Source organism: Miniopterus schreibersii (assembly GCF_964146895.1).
Source record: "Miniopterus schreibersii genome assembly, chromosome: 1".
Lineage (NCBI taxonomy): Eukaryota > Metazoa > Chordata > Mammalia > Chiroptera > Miniopteridae > Miniopterus > Miniopterus schreibersii.
Window position 1 is genome coordinate 79,369,171 of NC_138101.1, and position 24,777 is coordinate 79,393,947.

Sequence of the window (24,777 nt, forward strand, 5' to 3'; positions counted from 1 at the left end):
AGGCCTGTCCAGCGTGATCCAGGAGTCTGTACAACCAATGAGATTCATTCTGAACAATTGCTTGCCATCTGGCCATCTAGAATTTTAGCTCACACTGTGGGGAAGATGCCGATGTGACTAAGGTGCCATAAAATCCTTGGCACTGAGTCTAAAGGGACTCTGGGGTTTGGTAGATTGCATATCACATGTCTTGTCAGAATTTGACAGTGGAATACTTGAGCACATCCTGGGAACTCCACAGGGAGAGAGCTCATGCAAGCGGGTGCCTGGTGTCCTCCAACTTTGTCACACACACATTTTCACTTTCCTGATTGTCCTATGATCCTTCCACTCTCCCAAATCATAGGTAAGAGTAAAACTACATGTTGATCCTTTGAATTTCTAGTGAGTAAGCCCACCTAGGTGTGGGTTCAGAAACCCCTATCAGAATGGCATTATGTGACAATTTTATGATGCTGGATGGTATGTTCCACATGATTAGAGGCAGACAGTGATTTCAAGCATACCTCTCTTGGAACTTGGTCTTTTTACTGCTGCTTCTGTAGATTGCAGTAGATCTATTTGAATAGAGGAACAAAAAGATAAATGAAATGATGATGTCAGAAAATAATGTGGAAAACAAAACAAGGCAATTTCCTCAACATACAAAATGCAGAAACCTAATGATAGACAGCCGTCTGTACTCTGTTTAAGTGCCTATAAATGAAATGAAACATCGCCCTGGCAATTTTCTCTAAGGACATTTAATTCCTTTTGACAATAATTCTGAATGAATCAAGAAACTAGCGTAGTGAAATAAAAACAATAATTGTCAAAGCTAGTACAACAGTGTTCTAGTGATTACAGTGTTCCATTTCTTTCTTTCTAAACTTTTCCTTAATATTTTATGACACTAAAAACATGGCACGCCTATGAAAAGGAGTTGTTGAAAAAACAGGGTAAAAAGTCATAGAAGCTGTATCCAAAATGTTGGGTGTGTTATGCTTTGGATAGCCCAACAAACTCAACATGTATGGAAAAAAACTGGTATTTCCTGTTGAGCTATTGCTCTTCCCTGTTCATCTAATAAAGTCCCATTCTCCACCTCCACTTCACACGCCAGTGTGCACAATAAAGATCTATGAATGAACCACCTTACATTTCTCTCTCCATGATAACATTTACATTTAATTATCATGAAATCATATGAACTAGACCTCTTTCCTTTCTCTTCTTTATTTTGCTACAGTCAACGGCCTTAGTCTAACAGGGGCTCTTAACGATGGCTTTCACAGGGGAAAAATAACAGCAAATATTATTTTCCTTCACCAATGAAGATTCTTTAAGAAGAACACAACCAATCTCATCGGGATCCTTGACCACTGTCTAAGTAGACTCGTTTTTATCCTGAAACATTGGTTTCTGATTCCAGGATAGTATTTTTCAGTACCTAGTTTTAGTGAGTTTTTGCTGAGACAAATCAATATGCAATAACAAATATTTATATACATTGTGCAATACATTTGTTATAAAAACTAAACAAAAGATCCTGTCTTAACATGTTAAGTTTCTCATACTGTGATTATAGAGGAAATACACAACCTCTTAACTTAAAATTCTTTTACTTTTTTAAATAAAGATATCATATGGGATTTTGGAAGTGGTGACTAAATAAATGAACTTCTCCAACAATATTGCTCAAGTTTGAAAATCTGTTACAGTTAACTATTTAAATAATAATAACTACTAGTCTATTAAGGAAGAAATTAAGAAACACTATATGAGCCCGTCCAGCCTGATCCAGGGATTTGTACAAACAATGGGATTCATTCTGAACACTTGCTTGCCATCTGGCCATCTAGAATTTATGCACACATTATGGGGAAGATGCCGATGTGACTAGGGTGCCATAAAACCCTTGGCACTGAGTCTAAAGGGACTCTGCGGTTTGGTAGATGTCATTTCACATTTCTTGTCAGAATTTGACAGTGGAAGACTTGACCACATCCTGGGAACTCCACAGGGAGAGAGACTTGCAAGCAAGTGCCTGCTGTCCTCCACACTTTGTCACACACACATATTCTCCTTCCAGAATTTCCTATGATCCTACCACTCTAGTAAATCATAAGTAAGAGTAAAACTACATGTTGAGTCCTATGAATTTTCTAGTGAGTAAGCCCACCTAGCTGTGGGTTCAGCAAGCCCTGTCAGAATGGCATTATGTGACAATTTTCTGATGCGGGATGGTATGTTCCACATGATTAGAGGGAGAGGGTGATTTCAAGCATACCTCTCTTGGAACTGGGTTTTCTTACTGCTTCTTCTGTCGATTGCAGTAGATCTATTTGAATAAAGGAAAAAAAAGATGCCCATGGACACCCCAACAACCTCAACATGTATGGAAAAAATCTGGTCTTTCTTGTTGAGCTATTGCTCTTCCCTGTTCATTTAATAAAGTCCCATTCTCCACCTCCACTTCACACGCCAGTGTGCACGCTGGAGACCTATCAGTGAACCACCTTGGATTTCTCTCTCCATGATAACACTTACATTTAATTATTATGAAATCATATGAACTAGACCTCTTTCCTTTCTCTTCTTTATTTTGCTACAGTCAACGGCCTTAGTCTAACAGGGGCTCTTAGTGATGGTTTTCACAAAGCAGAAAATAACAGCAAATATTATTTTCCTTCGTAAATGAAGATTCTTTAAGAACAACAAAACGAATGTCATTGGGATCCTTGCCCACTGGCTAAGGGGAGTCGTTTTTATCCCTAAGCATTGGTTTCTAATTCCAGGAAAATATTGTTCAGTTCCTAGTTTTAGTGACTATTTGCTGAGTCAAATCAATATGCAATACCAAGTATTTATATAGTTAGTGTAATCCATTTGCTATAAAAACTAAACAAAAGATACTGTCTTAACAAGTTTCTCATACTGTGATTATAGAGGAAACATACAACCTCTTAAATTAAAATCATTTTACTTTTTTACATAAAGATGTCATATGGGATATTTGAAGTGGTGACTAAATGAACTTCTTCTCCAACAATATTGCTCAAGTTTTTAAATCTCTTACAATTAACTGTTTAAATAATAATAAATACTAGTCTCTTAAGGAGGAAATTAAGAAACACTATAGGAGCTCGTCCAGCATGATCCAGGAGTTTGTACAATCAATGGGATTCATTCTCAACACTTGCTTGCCATCTGGCCATCTCGAATTTGGGCACACATTATGGGGAAGATGCCCATGTGACTAGGGTGCCATAAAACCCTTGGCATTGACTCTAAAGGGACTCTGTGGTTTAGTAGATGGCATTTCACATGTCTTGTCAGAATTTGACAGTGGAAGACTTGACCACATCCTGGGAACTCCACAGGGAGAGAGACTTGCAAGCGGGTACCCAGGTCCTCCACACTTTGTCACACACACATTTTCTCTCTCCTGATTGTCCTATGATCCTTCCACTCAAGTAAATCATAGGTAAGAGTAAAACTACATGTTGAGTCCTATGAATTTTCTAGTGAATAAGCCTGTCTAGCTGTGGGTTCAGGAACCGCTGTCAGAATAACATTATGTGACAATTTTATGATGTGGGATGGTATGTTGCACATGATTACAGGCAGAGGGTGATTTCAAGCATACCTCTCTTGGAACTGGGTCTTCTTACTGCTTCTTCTGTAGATTGCAGTAGATCTATTTGAATGAAGGGAAAAAAAGATACCCATGGACACCCCAACAACCTCAACATGTATGGAAAAACACTGGTCTTTCCTGTGGACCTGTTGCTCTTCCCTGTTCATCTAATAAAGTCCCAATCTCCACCTGCAGTTCACACGCCAGTGTGCACACTAGAGACCTATGAATTAACCATCTTACATTTCTCTCTCCATGATAACATTTACATTTAATTATCATGAAATCATATGAACTAGACCTCTTTCCTTTCTCTTATTTATTTTGCTACAGTCAACCGCCTTAGTCTAACGGGGGCTTTTAACGATGGCTCTCACAGGGGAGAAAATAACAGCAAATATTATTTTCCTTCATCAATGAAGATTCTTTAAGAGGAACAAAACCAATCTCATTCGGATCCGTGCCCACTGGCTAAGTGGAGTCATTTTTATCCTTAACCATTGGTTTCTGATTCCAAAAACGTATCGTTCAGTTCCTAGTTTTAGTGACATTTTGCTGAGACAATTCAATATGCAATAAATAGTATTTATATACTTAGTGTAATCCATTTTCTATAAAAACTAAACAAAAGATCCTGTCTAAACACGTTAAGTTTCTCATACTGTGATTATAGAGGACACATGCAACCTCTTAACTTATAATCCTTTTACTTTGTTACATAAAGATATCATATGGGATATTGGAAGTGATGACTAAATAAATGAACTTCTTCTCCAACAATATTGCTCAAGTTTCTAAATCTCTTACAATTAACTGTTTAAATAATAATAAATACTAGTGTATTAAGGAAGACATTAAGAAACACTATAGGAGGCCCGTCCAATGTGATCCAGGAGTCTGTACAACCAATGGGATTCATTCTGAATACTTACTTGCCTTCTGGCCATCTAGAATTTTGGCACACACTGTGGGGAAGATGCCCATCTGACTAGGGTGCCATAAAACCCTTGGCACTGACTCTAAAGGGACTCTGGGGCTGGTAGATGCATTTCACATGTCTTGTCAGAATTTGACAGTGGAATACTTGAGCACATCCTGGGAACTCTACACGGAGAGAGATTTGCAAGTGAGTGCCTGGTGTCCTCCACACCTTGTCACACACATATTTTCTCTTTCCTGATTGTCCGATGATCCTTCCACTCTCCCAAATCATAGGTAAGAGTAAAACTACATGTTGAGTCCTATGAATTTTCTAGTGAGTAAGCCCAACTAGCTGTGGGTTCAGGAAGCCCTGTCAGAATGGCATTATGTGACAATTTTCTGATGCGGGATGGTATGTTCCACATGATTAGAGGCAGAGGGTGATTCAAGCATACCTCTCTTGGAACTGGGTCTTCTTACTGCTTCTTCTGTAGATTGCAGTAGATCTATTTGAATAGAGGAACAAAAAGATAAGTGAAACAATGATGTCAGAAAACAATGTGAAACAAAAAAACAAGGCAATTTCCTCAAAATAGAAAATGCAGAATCCTAATCATAGACAGCCTTCTCTAAGGTATGTAAGTGCCTATAAATGACATAAAACATCACACTGGCAATTTTCTCTAGGGACACTTAATTCCTTTTGACAATAGTTCTGAATGAATCAAGAAACTAAGGTAGCGAAAGAAAAACAATAATTCTCCAATACATTACAGTAGTGTTCGAGTGATTACAGAGCTCTGTTTCTTTGTTTCTAAAGTTTTTCTTAATATCTTATGACACTAAAAACATGGCTCTCCTGTGAAAGGCAGTTATTGAAAGGACGAGGTAAAAAGTCAAAGAAACTGTTTCCAAAATATACGTTGAGTTACCCATGGATACCCCAAGAAACTCAACATGTATGTGGAAAAATTGGTCTTTCCTGTTGAGCTGTTGCTCTTCCCTGTTCATCTAATAAAGTCCCATTCTGCATCTCCAGTTCACATGGCAGTGTGCACACTGGAGACCTATGAATGAACCGTCTTAGGTTTCCCTCTCCATAATATTTACATTTAATTATCATGAAATCATATGAACTAGACCTCTTTCCTTTCTCTTCTTTATTTTGCTACAGTCAACGGCCTTAGTCTAACAGGGGCTCTTAACGATGGCTTTCACAGGGGAAAAATAACAGCAAATATTATTTTCCTTCACCAATGAAGATTCTTTAAGAAGAACAAAACCAATCTCATTCGAATCTTTGCCCACTGGCTAAGTGGAGTCATTTTTATCCTTTAGCATTCGTTTCTGATTCCAAGAAAGTATTGTTCAGTTCCTAGTTTTAGTGACATTTTGCTGAGACAAATCAATATGCAATAACAAATATTTATATACTTAGTGTAATCCATTTGCTATTAAAACTAAACAAAAGATCCTGTCTTAATATGTTAAGTTTCTCATACTGTGATTAAAGAGGACACATGCAACTGCTTAACTTAAAATTCTTTTACTTTGTTATATAAACATATCATATGGGATATTTGAAGTGGTGAGTAAATAAATGAACTGCTCCAACAATATTGGTCAAGTTTCTAAATCTCTTACAATTAACTGTTTAAATAATAATAAATACTAGTCTCTTAAGGAAGAAATTAAGAAGCACGATAGGAGCCCATCCAGCGTGATCTAGGAGTGTGTACAACCAATGGGATTCATTCTGAACACTTGCTTGCCATCTGGCCATCTAGAATTTTGGCACACACTATGGGGAAGATGCCAATGTGACTAGGGTGCCATACAAGCCTTGGCACTGGGTCTAAAAGGACTCTGGGGTTTGGTAGATGGCATTTCACATGTCTTGTCAGAATTTGACAGTGGAATACTTGAGCACATCCTGGGAACTCCACAGCGAGACAGCTCTTGCAAGCTTGTGCCTCGTGTCCTCCACACTTTGTCACACACTCCTTTTCTCCTTCCCAATTGTCCTATGATCCTTCCACTCTAGTAAATCACAGGTACAAGTAAAACTACATGTTGAGTCCTATGAATTTTTCTAGCGAGTAAGCCCACCTAGGTGTGGGTCGGAACCCCTAAGAGAATGGTATTATGTGGCATTTTTATGATGCCAGATGGTATGTTCCACATGATTAGAGGCAGAGGGTGATTTCAGGCATACCTCTCTTGGAACTGGGTCTTCTTATTCCTTTTTTTGTACATTGCAGTAGACCTATTTGAATAAAGGAATGAAAAGATAAATCAAACGATGAACACAGAAAACAATGTGAAACAAACAACAATACAATTTACTCAAAATAGAAAATGCAGAATCCTCATGATAGACAACATGCTCTACTGTATGAAAGTGACTAAAACAGAAATGAAACATCACACTGGCTGTTTTCTTGGACTAAGCACAGTTTCATTCCCTTGTACAACAGATATGAATTAGTCAAGTAACTGGGGTAGCGAGAGAAAAACAATAATTCTCAAAGACAGTACAATAGGGTTCTAGTGATTACAGAGTTCTATTTGTTTGTTTCTAACATCTTTGTTAATAACTTATGACACTAAGAACATGTCTTTCCTATGAAAGGTAGTTGTTCACAGGGCAAGGTAAAAAGTGAAAGAATCTATATCTAAAATGTAGGCTGAGTTCCCCACAGATATTCCAACAAACTGATCATGTATGGGGAAAATCTGGTCTTTCCTGTTGAACTGTTGCTCTTCCCTGTTCATCTAATAAAGTCGTATTCTGCACCTCCAGTTCACACGCCAGTGCACAAGCTGGAGACCTATGAATGAACCAGCTTTTCCTTCTCTGCTTTATTTTGCTGCTGTCAACTGCCCAAGTCAAATGATTGGTTTTCACAGGGGCAAAAATAACAGCAACTATTATTATTCCTTCATAAATTAAGATTTTTTAAGCAGAACAAATGAGAAAGACATACACCTAGAAAAACACAATCCTTACTTGATTTCAGCATGAATGGGTGAAAGCCTCATCATGGCCTGATGCTAGTCCAAGGAGGCAAAGCTTCCTTTGTCTTCCACTCCCTTTATGTGGTTTCCTTCAATCTGTCCCCTTCATGAGGGCTTTGCAAACTAGGGCCCATGGGGTCCAATACAACCTGTCATCTGGTTTTGTACATAAACTCTCATTGGAACACAGCCATGTCTTTTCACTGACATATTGTCTATGACTGCTCTCAATGGCAGACTTGAGGGGATACGACAGACGACACTGCCTACAATCAGGCCCTTTATAGAAAAAGCTTGTTGAGCCCTCCTTTATATCACAACCAGAGTGCCACCATCAAATATAATCTTGTGACACTTCTGCTCAGTACTCTCCCATGAATTCCTGCAGTAAATATTGCTGACTCCCTGCCCTAGTTTTCCTTCTTGCTGGAGACCCCTAGCTGTATTTGGACATTTACTGTCCTGATACCACAAATAAGGTGGTATCTGCCCAGCTCCAAAAACAGAACTGATTATACTAATCTAATCACAGGACCTAGGTTACCACTAAGTGGTTTAGGAGTTAACCTGTGATGTAGCCCAAGCCGAAAAAATGTTAGCGGAAGTCTACTGGAAGCCTCTCAGTTATCTTCCTTTATTTAAAAGAAACATAGAGCTCAACATCAGTAATCAGGGAAATGCAAATGAAAGCCATAATGCAGGACCACCTCACTCCTCTCAGAACAGCTTTCCTCAAGATATGAATAAATAAATAAATACATAAATAAATAAATAAATAAATAAATAAATAAAAACAGTGTTGGCCACCATATGGAGAAAAGAGAAAGCCTCGTGCCTTGCTCTTGGCATTGTAAATTGGTATAGTCACTATGGAAAACAGCATGGAGATGCCTCAGAAAATTAGAAATAAAACTGCCATTCCACTTCTGGGCATTTCTTCAACAAAAGCAGGAACACAGATTTGAAAAGATATATGCACCCCTATGTTCACTGCAACAGTACTTACAATAGCCAACATATGAAAGCAATGTAGGTGTCCTTTGATAGATAAAGAAAGAAAATTATATGGTATATAATGAAATATCACTCAGACATGAAAAGAAGGAAGTCTTGCCATTTATGAGAACGTGGATGGACCAAGAGGCTGTTAAGCTAAGTGAAATAAGACAGACAAAAACAAATATAGTATGTCTCTCTTACATGTGGAATCTAAAACAAACAAAACAGAAACACACCCTATAGCTACAGGGGAAAAACTCATGGTTGCCAGATGCTAGTGAGTTGAGGAGACGCATGACATAGAAGAACTTGAATAAGAAGTGAATCTTGCAGCTATAGCATATGTGAGCACCTCGGATGCAGTGTACAGCACAGGGAATGCGTTAGTATCATAGTAACTTTGCACGGACATAGAGGGTGTGACTAGACTTAGCGTGGTCATCACATCCTGAGGTATGTAAATGTCAAAGAACCATGCTGTACACCTTAAAGTCATATATTGTGTGCCAACTATATTTTTAAAAAGAAATTTCAGAGGGAAGGAGAAAAACATAGGGAAAAGCAGTCCTTCCAGCCTTTATACACTGTCATGTGAGAATATGATGCATCAGAGCCCTCGATAAGCAGCTGGACAGGAAAGGACACATTAACACTGACAAACACACAGCTGAAAAAGGGCAAATGAGATCCTGATAACATCATGGAAAACCAAAACAATCCTGGTATACCATTCTTTTTGCCAAAGTTAATTAGGCCACCTATTGTCTGAAGTAAGAGCATTCTATATGACTGATAGCCCAAGGCCTACAGGGTAAGATCTCTTCCTTTCTGGTGTAGGAGACTTTCATAAGCTTGCCTTAGCTAGGTATTGACCTCATTCCCAACCATTCCCACAGGACACATTGTGCACCATCAAAACCGAACTGCACATTAATGCCACAAAGTTATCTTGTACATCGGATCCCTTGCACTGCCGTTTGTGCTGCCAAACGGGTCCTCTCCCTACATGTTCCTCCTGCTAAACATCACCCTTCTGCCCCTTTACCTGGCAAACTTCTTCATGTTTTGCATGCTTACTTTACATCCCACCTACACTTTTTATGTTTTAATAATTTTGTTTTGAATTGATTTGTGAAAGAGACAGGAAGGGAGAAACAAAGAGAGAGAGAAACAGTGATTTCTTCTTTCACTTCCTTATGCATTTCTTGGTTGATTCTGGTATGTGCCTTGACCAGGGACAAAACCTACCACTTTTAAAGCGTTTGGAGATAACGCTTTAGACAGCTGATGTACATGGCCAAGGCCTCATCCACATTTTTCAAACTCTAATTCTCGTCTTGGATTTAAAGTGTCTGGCACATACTACACACCAATGAAAAGAAATAATAATGACAAGGGTAAGCTCTTAGTGTGCTCTGGCACCTAGTAAGCACTGAAAAAAGTATAGGAATTAATAAAAATGACAATGATAATAACAAGCACTTGGAGGGCAGGGATCAGGTTTTTAAAATATTTGAATTCTGCAACATCAGCATAATGCCTAGTACCTAAAAGACACCTGAGAGTTCAATAGCAAACCATTAAGAAGACCAATGAATAACTGACTCATGAGATTTTCTTTGAAAATTCTGTTTCAAAAGAACACACAGAAATAAACCAGGCACAGCTCTCTGATAATATTAGCACCTTCAAGGTCAAACCTCTATTTCATCTTCATGTTTTCTATAATCTGCAAAAGCAACCTACACAAGTTTTGTTGAAGGTCTACTAAGTCCAAGGTGTCCTCATGCATTTCACGTGGCAGGCACAATGAACTCAGTGCCACAGCTGGGTAGCACACTGGCATTCTTCTTATTGTGAAACATTTCTGTGCTCTTATTATAATTTGTTAAGCCCAAGTTCAGCTATTTGAATATTTATTATGATTTTCTTTTGAACAATGGCATTAGAGCCTCTGGTTCTCAGAAAATTAGTGTCATGACAATTATCCAGCGAGCAGAAGGATTGTCTTGTTCTAATGAAGTCAACATGCCTCATTCTGTTTTGACTTCTGACGAATGAAGTTGATCATAGTGAGACCTTGTTGGTATAATATGTAAAACTATCTCTGCTTCTCAACGGGCATTGCCTCTATGACTTCCGTACTCTGGTAGATATGTTTAAAAACCAATCATTGGGATCCTTGCCTTCTGGCTAAGTGTTTTGGTTTTTATCGTTAACCATTGGCTTTTGGTTCCAGGGAAGTATTGTTCAATTCCAAGTTTAGTGACTTTTTAGTGAGACAAAGCAGTAAATAATAACAAGTATTCATTTACTTAGTGTAATCCATTTGCTATAAAAACTAAACAAAATGTCGCTTTTTAACACATTTAGTTTGTTATACTGTGATTATACAGGAAAGGAACTACATCTTAACTCAAAACTCCTTTTACTTTTTTAAATAAACCTATCATATGGGATATTAGAAGTTGTGTCTAAACAAATGAACTTCTTCTCCAACAATATTGCTCCGGATTGTAAATCACCTACAATTAACTGTTTAAATAATACTGAATACTAGTCTATTAAGGAAGAATTTAAGAAAAACTATAGGAACCCAACCAGTGTGATCCAGGACTTTAAACAACTGATGGGATTCATTCTGGACACTTGCTTTCCTTCTGGCAATCTAGAATTTTGGCACACACTATGGGGAAGATGCCTATGTGACTGGGGTGCCATAAAACCCTTGGCAGTGAGTTTAATGGGACTCTGGGACTGGTAGATGGCATTTCACATGTGTTGTAAGAATGTGACAGTGAAATACTTGAGCACATTCTGGTAACTCCACAGGGAGACAACTCTTGCAAGTTTGTGCCTGGTGTTGTCCATACTTTGTCACATGCACCTTTTCTCCTTGCTGATTGTCCTATGATATTTCCACTCTCTTAATTCACAGATAGGAGTAAAAGTATATGTTGAATCCTATAAATTTTTCTAGTGAATAAGCGCACATAGTTGTGGTTTCGGGAACCCCTAACAAAATGGCATTATGTGGCATTTTTATGAGGCGGAATTTTATGTTCTACATGACTAGAGGCAGAGGGTGATTTCAAGCATACCTCTTTTGGAATTGCTTCTTCTTGATGCTTCTTCTGAAGATTCCTGGAGATCTGTTTGAAGAAAGGTACGAACACATAAAAGAAATGATGGTGTCAGAAAACAATATGAAACAAAAAAACAAGGCAATTACTCAAAATAGAAAATGCAGTATGCTAATCATAGACAATATGCTCTACTGTATGAAAGTGCCTATAAAGGAAGTGAAACATCACACTGGCAATTTTCTGCAACTAAGCAGGGTTTCATTCCTCTGTACAATAGATATGAGTCCATCAAGTAACTGCGGGAACGAGAGGAAAACAATAATTATCAAAGATAGTACAATAGTCTTCTATTGATTACAGAGTTCTATTGGTTTGTTTCCAACATATTTCTTAATATCTCTGGGCACTAAAAACATGGCTCTCCTATGAAAGGTAGTTGTTGACAGGACAAGGTTAAAAGTCAAAGAAACTGTATCTAAAATATAGGCTGAGTTACCCTGGACATTCCAACAAATTCAACATGAGTGGGAAAAAATTGGTCTTTCCTGTTTACTGTAGCTCTTCCCTACTCATCTGATGAAGACCTATTCTCAATGTCCAAATCACAGGCCAGTGCACAAGCTGGAGACCTGTGAACGAACCAGCTTAGATTTCTGTCCCTCTACTAACTTTTTACACTTAATCATCATGAAATCATGTGCACTAGACCTTTTTTCATTCTCTGCTTTATTTTGCTGATGTCAACTGCACAAGTCAAATGATTGCCTTTCAGAGGGGCAAAAATCACACCATTATTATTCCTTCATAAATTAAAATGTTTTAAGCAGAACAAATGAGAAAGACATAGGCTTAGAAAAACACAATCATCTTAAATGAAATAAATTGACCCTCTGGACTTGATTTCAGCATGGATGGGTGAAAGCTTCATCATGGCCTGATGCTAGTCCAAGGAGGCAAAGCTTCCTTTGTCTTCCACTCCACTTATGTGGTTTTCTTCAATCTGTCCTCTACATGAGTGCTCTGCAAACTAGGGCCCATGGGGTCTAATACAACCTGTCATCTGGTTTTGTACATAAAGTCTCACTGGAACACAATCATCCTTTTTCACTAACATATTGTCTATGATTGCTCTCACATTACAATGGCAGTCTTGAGGAGATATGACGGATCACATGACCTAAAATCAGGCCCTTTACAGAAAAAGCTTCCTGATCTCCCCTTCATATCAAAACCAGAGTGACCCCAACAAATGTAATCTTATGGTACTTTTGCTCACTACTCTCCTATGAATCCCTGCAGTAAATATTGCTGACTCCCTACCATAGCCTTCCTTCTTGCTAGAGACCCCCAGCTGTATTTGGACATTTACTGTACTGATACACAAATAAGGTGGTATCTGCCCAGCTCCAGAAAGAGAAATGATTATACTAAGCTAATCACAGGACCTAGGTTACCACTAAGTGGTTTAGGAGTGAGCATGTGATGTACCCCAAGCTTATAAAATGTTAGAGGAAGTCAACTGCAAGCCTCTCAGTTTAAAAGAAACATATAGCTCAGCATCACCAATCAGGGAAATGCAAATGAAAGCCATAATGCAGGACAACCTCACTCATTTCAGAATGGCTATCCTCAAGATATAAATAAATAAATCACAAGTGTTGGCCACGATGTGTAGAAAAGAGAAAGCCTCAAGCTCTATTCCTGGGATTGTACATTGGTACTGTCACTATGAAAATCAGCATGGAGATGTCTCAGAAAATTAGAAATAAAACTGCCATTCCACTTCTGGGCATTTCTTCAACAAAAGCATGTACTCAGATTTGAAAAGATATCTGCACACCTATGTTCACTGAAGCATTACTTACAATAGCCAAGATATGGTAGCAATGTACGTGTCCTTTGATATATAAAGAAAAAAAGAAGATGTAGAAAGTATGTATTATATATTGAAATATCGCTCAGAAATGGAAATAAGGAAACCTTGCCAATTACAACAACATGGATGGACCAAAAGGCTGTTATGCTTAGTGAAATAAGACAAGAAAGACAAATAAAGTATGTCTCACTTACACGTCGAATCTAAATAACCAAACAGACAAAACAGAAACACACCCCATGACGACAGGGAACAAAATCATGGTTGCCAGATGCTAGTGGGTTAAGGAGACACATGATATAGAAGAACATGAATAAGAAGTGAACCTTGTAGTTACAGCATATGTGAGCCACCCGGATGTACTGTGAAGCACAGGGAATGTGTCAGTATCGTAGTAACTTTGCACCGAAATAGATGGCAACTAGACTTAGCGTGGTGATCACATCCTAAAATATAGGTGTCAAACCACCATGTTGTACACCTGAAAGTTATATATTGTGTGCCAACTATGCTTTCAACAAGAAATTTCAAAGGAAAGGAGAAATGCATAAGGAAAAGCAGGCCTTCAAGCCTTTACACACTGTCATGTGAGAATATGATGCCTCGGAGCCCTCGCTAAGCAGCTGGCCAGGAAAGGACACATTAACGCTGACAACCATGCACCTGGAAAGGGACAACTGGGATCCCTGATGACATCACAGAAACACCAAAACAATCCTGGTTCCTATTGTTTTGGCCACAGTTAATTAGGCCACCGATCCTCTGAAGCTAAGACCATTCTATGTGACTGACAGCCCAAGGCCTACAAGGTAAGATCTCCTCCTTTCTGGTGTAGGAGACTTTCATAAGCTTGCCTTCGCTAGGTATTCACCTCATGCCCAGCCATTCCCATAGAACACCTTGTGCATCATCAATACTGAACTGGGCATTAATGCTGCAAAGTTCTATTGTACATCTGAGCCCTTGCACTGCTCTTCCCACTGACAAACGCAATGTTCCTCCAGCTAAACATCACCCTTCTGCCCCTTTACCTGGCAAACTTCTACACATTCTGCATGCTTACTTTACATCCCACCTACACTTTTTATGTTTAATTATAAATCTTCTTTTCATTCATAAATTGATTTGTTAGAGAGACAGGAAGGGAGAAACAGAGAGAGAAAGAATCATGATTTGATGTCCTACTATTTATGCATTCATTGGTTGATTCTGGTATATACCCCTACCAGGAATCAAACCCACAACTTTGGCACTTGGGGACAATACTTTAACCAACTGACCTACCTGGCTAAGGCCTCACACACATTTTTCAAACACTAATTCTCATCATGGATTTAAAGTGTCTGCCACATACTACACACCCATGCAAAAGAATAAATAATGACAAAGGTAAGCTCCTAGTGTGCTCTGGCACCTAGTAAGCACTGAGTAAAGTACTAAAAATAATAAAAATCACAATGATAATAAGAAGGTCGTGGAGGGCAGAGACCAGGTTTTTTAAATGTTTGAATTCTGCAACATAGAAGAACACCAAGTACCTAAAAGACACCTGAGAGTTAAATAGGAAACCATTAAGACAGAACCAATGAATAACTGAATTCTGTGATTTTCTTTGAAAATTCTGTTTTAAAAAACATACAGAAATAAACCAGACACAGCTCTCTGATATTAAGAGCACCTTCAAGGTCAAACCACTATTTCATCTTTGTGTTTCTTATAATTTGCAAAACCAACCTACACAAGTTCTTGTTGAAGGTCTACTAAGTCCAAGGTGTCCTCATACAGTACACGCGGCAGGCACAATGAACTCAGTGCCACAGCTGGGTAGCACACTGGCATTTTTCTTATAGTGAAACATTTCTCTACTTTTATTATAACTTGTTAACTCTGAGTTGAGCTACTTGAATACTTATTGTGATTATCTTTTCACCAATGGCAACAGAGCATCTGGTTCTAGGGAAATTACAGTGTCATGACAATTATCCAACAAGCAGAAGGATCATATTGTTCTAATGAAGTCAATATGCCTCATTCTGTTTTTACTTCTGAGGAGTGAAGTTGATCACAGTAAGACTTTGTTGGTATAATATGTAAAATAACCTCTCCTTCTAAGCTGGCATTTACTCGCTGACTTCTGTACTTCTGGTAGATATTTTTAAAAACCAATCTCATTGGGATCCTTGCCCACTGGCTAAGTGTTGTCGTCTTTATCATTACCCATTGGTTTCTGGTTCCAGGGACGTATAGTTCAGTTCCTAGTTTACTGACTTTTTAGTGAGACAAATCAGTATGTAATAACAAGTATTAATTTACTTAGTCTAATCCATTTGCTGTAAAATCTAAACAAAAGATCGTTTCTTAACAATATCAGTGGGTCATAATGTGGTTATTGAGGAAACATACTATCTCTTAATTTAAAATCCTTTTACTTTTTTACATTAAGATATCAGATGGGATATTAGAAGTCATGACTAAATAAATGAGCTTCTCCAACAATATTGCTTCTGATTTTAAATCACCTACTATGAACTGTTTAAATAATACTGAATAATATTCTATTAAGGAAGAAATTAAGAAAAACTATAGGAGGCCAGCCAGCCGGAGCCAGGAATTTGTACAACCAATGGGATTTATGTTGAACACTTGCTTTCCTTCTGGGGATCTAAAATTGTGTAACACACTATGGGGAAGATGCCTATGTGATTAGGGTTCCATAAAACCCTTGGCACTGAGTCTAACGGCACTTTGGGACTGGTAGATGGCATTTCACATGTTTTGTCTGAATTTGACAGTGGAATACTTGAGTACATCCTGGGAACTCCACAGGGAGAGGGTTCTTGCAAGCTTGTGGCTGGTGTGTTCCACACTTGGTCACACGCACCTTTTCTCTTTGATGATTTTCCTATGATCCTTCCACTCTAGTAAATCACAGGTAGGAGAGTAAAACTATATGCTGAGTCCTATGATTTTCTCTAGTGAATAAGCCCACCAAGGTGTGGGTTCAGGAACCCCTAACAGAATGGAATTATGTGTCATTTTTTATATGCGGGATGGTATGTTCTACATGATTAGAGGCAGAAGGTGATTTCAATCATACCTCTCCTGGAATTCCTTCTTCTTGATGCTTTGTCTGAAGATTCCTGTAGATCTATTTGAATAAAGGCATGGGAAGGTAAATGAAATGATGATGTCAGAAAATAATATGAAAAAGGCAACAATTATATTTATTGAAAATATAAAATACAGAATCTCAATAACTTATAACACGTTCTATAGTATGAAAGTTTTCGTAAAGAAAATGAAACATCACTGTGACCATTTTCGCCAACTAAGCAGGGTCTACTTCCTTTGTACAATAATTATAAATCAATCAAGTAACTGGGGTAGTGAGAGAAAAACGATATTTCTCAAAGATAGTACATTAGTGTTCTAGTGATTACAGAGTTCTATTTCTTGGTTTCTAAACTTTTTCTTAATATCTTATGACACTACAAACATGGCTCTCCTATGAAAGGCAGTTGTTGACAGGACAAGGTAAAGAATCAAAGAAACTGCATCCAAAATGTGGGGTGAGTTACCCATGGATATTCCAACAAACTCAAAATGTGTGCGAAAAAACAGGTCTTTCCTGTTGAACTGTTGCTCTTCCCTGCTCATCTGATAAAGTCCTATTCTCCACGTCCAATTCACATGCCAGTGCACAAGCTGGAGGCCTATGAATGAACCACCTTAGGTTTCTATTCCTCTACTACCTTTTTACACTTAAACGTCATGACAACATATGAACTAGACCTCTTTACTTTCTCTGCGCTATTTTGGTGCTGTCAACTGCCCTTGTCAAACGCTTGGCTTTCACAGGGTCAAAACTATCAGCAACTATTATTGTTACTTCGTAAATTAAGAAGATTTTTTAAGCAGAACAAACAAGAAAGACATACTCCTAAGGAAACACCAACATTTTAAATGGAATGTATTGACCCTCCTGACTTGAATTCAGCTTCATCATGGCCCGATGCTAGTCCAAGAAGGGAAAGCTTCCTTTGTCTCCCACTCCCTTTATGTGGTTTTCTTCTGTCTGTCCTCTGCAAACTAGGGCCCATGGGTCTAAAACAACCTGCCATCCACTTTTGTACATAAAGTCTCATTAGAATACAGTCATGTCTTTTCACTGACATATTGTCTATGACTGCTCTCACACTACAATGGCAACTTGAGGCGATATGACAGATCACATGGCCTAAATTCAGGCCCTTTACAGAAAAAGCTTGCTGATCCTTCCTTCATACCACAACCAAAGTGCCCCCATCAAATCTAATCTTGTGACACTTCTGCTCAGTACTCTCCCATGAATTCCTGCAGTAAATATTGCTGACTCCCTACCTTAGTCTTCCTTCTTGCTGGAGACCCCCCTTCTGCATTTGGACATTTACTGTCCTGATACACAAATAAGGTGGTAACTGCCCAGCTCCAAAGAGTGAATTGATTATACAAAGCTAATCACAGTACCTAGGTTACCACTAACTGGTTTAGGGGTGAGCATATGATGTACTCCAACCCTATAAAATGGTAGGGGAAGTCAACTGCAAGCCTCTCAGTTTTCTTCCTATTTAAAAGAAACACATAGCTCAGCATCACTAATCAGGGAAATGCAAATGAAAGCCATAATGCAGGACAACCTCACTCCTCTCAGAATGGCTGTCCTCAAGATATACATAAATAAATCACAAGTGTTGGCCACGATACGGAGAAAAGAGAAAGCCTCCTGTCTTGCTCCTGAGATTGTAAATTGGTACAGTCACTATGGAAAACAGCATGGAGATGCCTCACAAAATTAGAAATAGAACTGCCTTTCCACTTCTGGCCATTTATACAACAAAAACCTAAACAGAGATTTGAAAAGATATCTGCATCTCTATGTTCACTGTGCATTACTTACAATAGCCAAGATATGCAAACAATGTAGGTGTCCTTCGATAGACAAAGAAAGAAAGAAGATGTAGCAAGTATATAATGGTATATAATGAAATATCACTCAGACAGGAAAAGAAGGAAACCTTGCCATTTATGACAATGTGGATGGACCAAAAGGCTGTTATGCTAAGTGAAGTAAGACAGACAAAGACAAATATAGTACGTCTCACTTACAGGTGCAATCTAAAACAACAAAACAAAACAGAAACACATTCAATAGCTACAGGGGAAAAACTCATGGTTGCCAGAGGCTAGTGAGTTCAGGAGATGCATGATATAGAAAAATGTGAATAACAAGTCAATATTCTAGTTATAACATATGTGAACCACCCAGATATACTTTCAGCAAAGGGAATGTGTCAGTATCGTAATAACTTTACACGGAGATAAAAGGTGTCTAGACTTAGCGTGGTGATCACATCCTAGAGTATGTAAAGGTCAAACCACCATGTTGTACACCTGAAAGTCACACACTATGGGGAAGGCGCCTATGTGACTAGGGTGCCATAAAACCCTTGGCACTGATGTAACGGGGCTCTGGCACTCGTAGATGGCATTCAAATGTGTTATCAGAATTTGACACTGCAATACTTTAGCATATCTTGGGAACTCCACAGGGAGACAACTGTTGCTGGCCTGTTTGTGGTGTACTCGCACTTCTTCACATGCACCCTTTCTCCCTGCTGAGTTTCCTATGCTCCTTCCACTCCAGTAAATCATAGGTAGGAGTAAAACTATATGTTGAGTACTATAAATTTTTTTAGTAAATAAGCACACGTAGGTATGGATTTACAAACCCCTCACAGAATGGCATTATGTGGCATTTTAATGATGCGGGATTATATGTTCTACATGATTAGAAGCAGAAGGTGATTTCATACATACCTCTCGACGAACTGGTTACACTTATTACTTCTACAAAACATTTCTTTAAATCTATTTGAATAAAGGGATGAAAGATAAATGAAACTATGTCAGAAAATAATGTGAAAAAAGCAACAATTCCATCTATTGAAAATATAAAATACAAAATCCTAATGAGTGATAACACGTTCTATAGTATGAAAGTTTACATAAAGAAAATGAAACATCACAGTGACCATTTTTTCCAACTAAAGAAGGTTTAATTCCTTTGTACAATAGTTATGAATCTATCAAGTAACTGGGGTAGCAAGAGTAACACGATTTTTCTCAAAGATAGTACAATAGTGTTCTAGTGATTACAGAGTTCTATTTCTTGGTTTCTAAACTTTTTCTTAACATCTTATGACACTAAAAACATGGCTCTCCTATGAAATGCAGTTGTTGACAGGACAAGGTTAAAAGTCAAAGAAACTGTATCTAAAATATAGGCTGACTTACCCTGGACATTCCAACAAATTCAACATGAGTGGGAAAAAATTGGTCTTTCCTGTTTACTGTAGCTCTTCCCTACTCATCTGATGAAGACCTAATGTCCAAATCACAGGCCAGTGCACAAGCTGGAGACCTGTGAACGAACCAGCTTAGATTTCTGTCCCTCTACTAACTTTTTACACTTAATCATCATGAAATCATGTGCACTAGACCTTTTTTCATTCTCTGCTTTATTTTGCTGATGTCAACTGCACAAGTCAAATGATTGCCTTTCAGAGGGGCAAAAATCACACCATTATTATTCCTTCATAAATTAAAATGTTTTAAGCAGAACAAATGAGAAAGACATAGGCTTAGAAAAACACAATCATCTTAAATGAAATAAATTGACCCTCCGGACTTGATTTCAGCTTGGATGGGTGAAAGCTTCATCATGGCCTGATGCTAGTCCAAGGAGGCAAAGCTTCCTTTGTCTTCCACTCCACTTATGTGGTTTTCTTCAATCTGTCCTCTACATGAGTGCTCTGCAAACTAGGGCCCATGGGGTCTAATACAACCTGTCATCTGGTTTTGTACATAAAGTCTCACTGGAACACAATCATCCTTTTTCACTAACATATTGTCTATGATTGCTCTCACATTACAATGGCAGTCTTGAGGAGATATGACGGATCACATGACCTAAAATCAGGCCCTTTACAGAAAAAGCTTCCTGATCTCCCCTTCATATCAAAACCAGAGTGACCCCAACAAATGTAATCTTATGGTACTTTTGCTCACTACTCTCCTATGAATCCCTGCAGTAAATATTGCTGACTCCCTACCATAGCCTTCCTTCTTGCTAGAGACCCCCAGCTGTATTTGGACATTTGCTGTACTGATACACAAATAAGGTGGTATCTGCCCAGCTCCAGAAAGAGAAATGATTATACTAAGCTAATCACAGGACCTAGGTTACCACTAAGTGGTTTAGGAGTGAGCATGTGATGTACCCCAAGCTTATAAAATGTTAGAGGAAGTCAACTGCAAGCCTCTCAGTTTAAAAGAAACATATAGCTCAGCATCACCAATCAGGGAAATGCAAATGAAAGCCATAATGCAGGACAACCTCACTCATTTCAGAATGGCTATCCTCAAGATATAAATAAATAAATCACAAGTGTTGGCCACGATGTGTAGAAAAGAGAAAGCCTCAAGCTCTATTCCTGGGATTGTACATTGGTACTGTCACTATGAAAATCAGCATGGAGATGTCTCAGAAAATTAGAAATAAAACTGCCATTCCACTTCTGGGCATTTCTTCAACAAAAGCATGTACTCAGATTTGAAAAGATATCTGCACACCTATGTTCACTGAAGCATTACTTACAATAGCCAAGATATGGTAGCAATGTACGTGTCCTTTGATATATAAAGAAAAAAAGAAGATGTAGAAAGTATGTATTATATATTGAAATATCGCTCAGAAATGGAAATAAGGAAACCTTGCCAATTACAACATGGATGGACCAAAAGGCTGTTATGCTTAGTGAAATAAGACAAGAAAGACAAATAAAGTATGTCTCACTTACACGTCGAATCTAAATAACCAAACAGACAAAACAGAAACACACCCCATGACGACAGGGAACAAAATCATGGTTGCCAGATGCTAGTGGGTTAAGGAGACACATGATATAGAAGAACATGAATAAGAAGTGAACCTTGTAGTTACAGCATATGTGAGCCACCCGGATGTACTGTGAAGCACAGGGAATGTGTCAGTATCGTAGTAACTTTGCACCGAAATAGATGGCAACTAGACTTAGCGTGGTGATCACATCCTAAAATATAGGTGTCAAACCACCATGTTGTACACCTGAAAGTTATATATTGTGTGCCAACTATGCTTTCAACAAGAAATTTCAAAGGAAAGGAGAAATGCATAAGGAAAAGCAGGCCTTCAAGCCTTTACACACTGTCATGTGAGAATATGATGCCTCGGAGCCCTCGCTAAGCAGCTGGCCAGGAAAGGACACATTAACGCTGACAACCATGCACCTGGAAAGGGACAACTGGGATCCCTGATGACATCACAGAAACACCAAAACAATCCTGGTTCCTATTGTTTTGGCCACAGTTAATTAGGCCACCGATCCTCTGAAGCTAAGACCATTCTATGTGACTGACAGCCCAAGGCCTACAAGGTAAGATCTCCTCCTTTCTGGTGTAGGAGACTTTCATAAGCTTGCCTTCGCTAGGTATTCACCTCATGCCCAGCCATTCCCATAGAACACCTTGTGCATCATCAATACTGAACTGGGCATTAATGCTGCAAAGTTCTATTGTACATCTGAGCCCTTGCACTGCTCTTCCCACTGACAAACGCAATGTTCCTCCAGCTAAACATCACCCTTCTGCCCCTTTACCTGGCAAACTTCTACACATTCTGCATGCTTACTTTACATCCCACCTACACTTTTTATGTTTAATTATAAATCTTCTTTTCATTCATAAATTGATTTGTTAGAGAGACAGGAAGGGAAAAACAGAGAGAGAAAGAATCATGATTTGATGTCCTACTATTTATGCATTCATTGGTTGATTCTGGTATATACCCCTACCAGGAATCAAACCCACAACTTTGGCACTTGGGGACAATACTTTAACCAACTGACCTACCTGGCTAAGGCCTCACACACATTTTTCAAACACTAATTCTCATCATGGATTTAAAGTGTCTGCCACATACTACACACCCATGCAAAAGAATAAATAATGACAAAGGTAAGCTCCTAGTGTGCTCTGGCACCTAGTAAGCACTGAGTAAAGTACTAAAAATAATAAAAATCACAATGATAATAAGAAGGTCGTGGAGGGCAGAGACCAGGTTTTTTAAATGTTTGAATTCTGCAACATAGAAGAACACCAAGTACCTAAAAGACACCTGAGAGTTAAATAGGAAACCATTAAGACAGAACCAATGAATAACTGAATTCTGTGATTTTCTTTGAAAATTCTGTTTTAAAAAACATACAGAAATAAACCAGACACAGCTCTCTGATATTAAGAGCACCTTCAAGGTCAAACCACTATTTCATCTTTGTGTTTCTTATAATTTGCAAAACCAACCTACACAAGTTCTTGTTGAAGGTCTACTAAGTCCAAGGTGTCCTCATACAGTACACGCGGCAGGCACAATGAACTCAGTGCCACAGCTGGGTAGCACACTGGCATTTTTCTTATAGTGAAACATTTCTCTACTTTTATTATAACTTGTTAACTCTGAGTTGAGCTACTTGAATACTTATTGTGATTATCTTTTCACCAATGGCAACAGAGCATCTGGTTCTAGGGAAATTACAGTGTCATGACAATTATCCAACAAGCAGAAGGATCATATTGTTCTAATGAAGTCAATATGCCTCATTCTGTTTTTACTTCTGAGGAGTGAAGTTGATCACAGTAAGACTTTGTTGGTATAATATGTAAAATAACCTCTCCTTCTAAGCTGGCATTTACTCGCTGACTTCTGTACTTCTGGTAGATATTTTTAAAAACCAATCTCATTGGGATCCTTGCCCACTGGCTAAGTGTTGTCGTCTTTATCATTACCCATTGGTTTCTGGTTCCAGGGACGTATAGTTCAGTTCCTAGTTTACTGACTTTTTAGTGAGACAAATCAGTATGTAATAACAAGTATTAATTTACTTAGTCTAATCCATTTGCTGTAAAATCTAAACAAAAGATCGTTTCTTAACAATATCAGTGGGTCATAATGTGGTTATTGAGGAAACATACTATCTCTTAATTTAAAATCCTTTTACTTTTTTACATTAAGATATCAGATGGGATATTAGAAGTCATGACTAAATAAATGAGCTTCTCCAACAATATTGCTTCTGATTTTAAATCACCTACTATGAACTGTTTAAATAATACTGAATAATATTCTATTAAGGAAGAAATTAAGAAAAACTATAGGAGGCCAGCCAGCCGGAGCCAGGAATTTGTACAACCAATGGGATTTATGTTGAACACTTGCTTTCCTTCTGGGGATCTAAAATTGTGTAACACACTATGGGGAAGATGCCTATGTGATTAGGGTTCCATAAAACCCTTGGCACTGAGTCTAACGGCACTTTGGGACTGGTAGATGGCATTTCACATGTTTTGTCTGAATTTGACAGTGGAATACTTGAGTACATCCTGGGAACTCCACAGGGAGAGGGTTCTTGCAAGCTTGTGGCTGGTGTGTTCCACACTTGGTCACACGCACCTTTTCTCTTTGATGATTTTCCTATGATCCTTCCACTCTAGTAAATCACAGGTAGGAGAGTAAAACTATATGCTGAGTCCTATGATTTTCTCTAGTGAATAAGCCCACCAAGGTGTGGGTTCAGGAACCCCTAACAGAATGGAATTATGTGTCATTTTTTATATGCGGGATGGTATGTTCTACATGATTAGAGGCAGAAGGTGATTTCAATCATACCTCTCCTGGAATTCCTTCTTCTTGATGCTTTGTCTGAAGATTCCTGTAGATCTATTTGAATAAAGGCATGGGAAGGTAAATGAAATGATGATGTCAGAAAATAATATGAAAAAGGCAACAATTATATTTATTGAAAATATAAAATACAGAATCTCAATAACTTATAACACGTTCTATAGTATGAAAGTTTTCGTAAAGAAAATGAAACATCACTGTGACCATTTTCGCCAACTAAGCAGGGTCTACTTCCTTTGTACAATAATTATAAATCAATCAAGTAACTGGGGTAGTGAGAGAAAAACGATATTTCTCAAAGATAGTACATTAGTGTTCTAGTGATTACAGAGTTCTATTTCTTGGTTTCTAAACTTTTTCTTAATATCTTATGACACTACAAACATGGCTCTCCTATGAAAGGCAGTTGTTGACAGGACAAGGTAAAGAATCAAAGAAACTG

The 24,777-nt window shown here is 38.3% G+C and overlaps 1 protein-coding gene across 1 annotated transcript in view; it reads right to left on the bottom strand.

Annotated features, from left to right (window-relative positions):
- The window catches only part of LOC308566645 (uncharacterized protein), a gene marked incomplete at its 3' end in the record, with an annotated part of 68,961 nt that overhangs the window by 20,350 nt on the left and 23,834 nt on the right, over positions 1-24,777 (bottom strand). The window contains exons 9-17 of the mRNA XM_081157150.1: positions 24,321-24,371; positions 19,376-19,426; positions 16,617-16,667; positions 11,659-11,709; positions 6,756-6,806; positions 4,996-5,046; positions 3,629-3,679; positions 2,270-2,320; positions 507-557 (exon numbers count right to left, since the gene is read on the bottom strand). Coding sequence (XP_081013276.1) covers positions 507-557; positions 2,270-2,320; positions 3,629-3,679; positions 4,996-5,046; positions 6,756-6,806; positions 11,659-11,709; positions 16,617-16,667; positions 19,376-19,426; positions 24,321-24,371 — 459 coding nt within the window. The remainder of the gene's footprint in view (positions 1-506; positions 558-2,269; positions 2,321-3,628; positions 3,680-4,995; positions 5,047-6,755; positions 6,807-11,658; positions 11,710-16,616; positions 16,668-19,375; positions 19,427-24,320; positions 24,372-24,777) is intronic.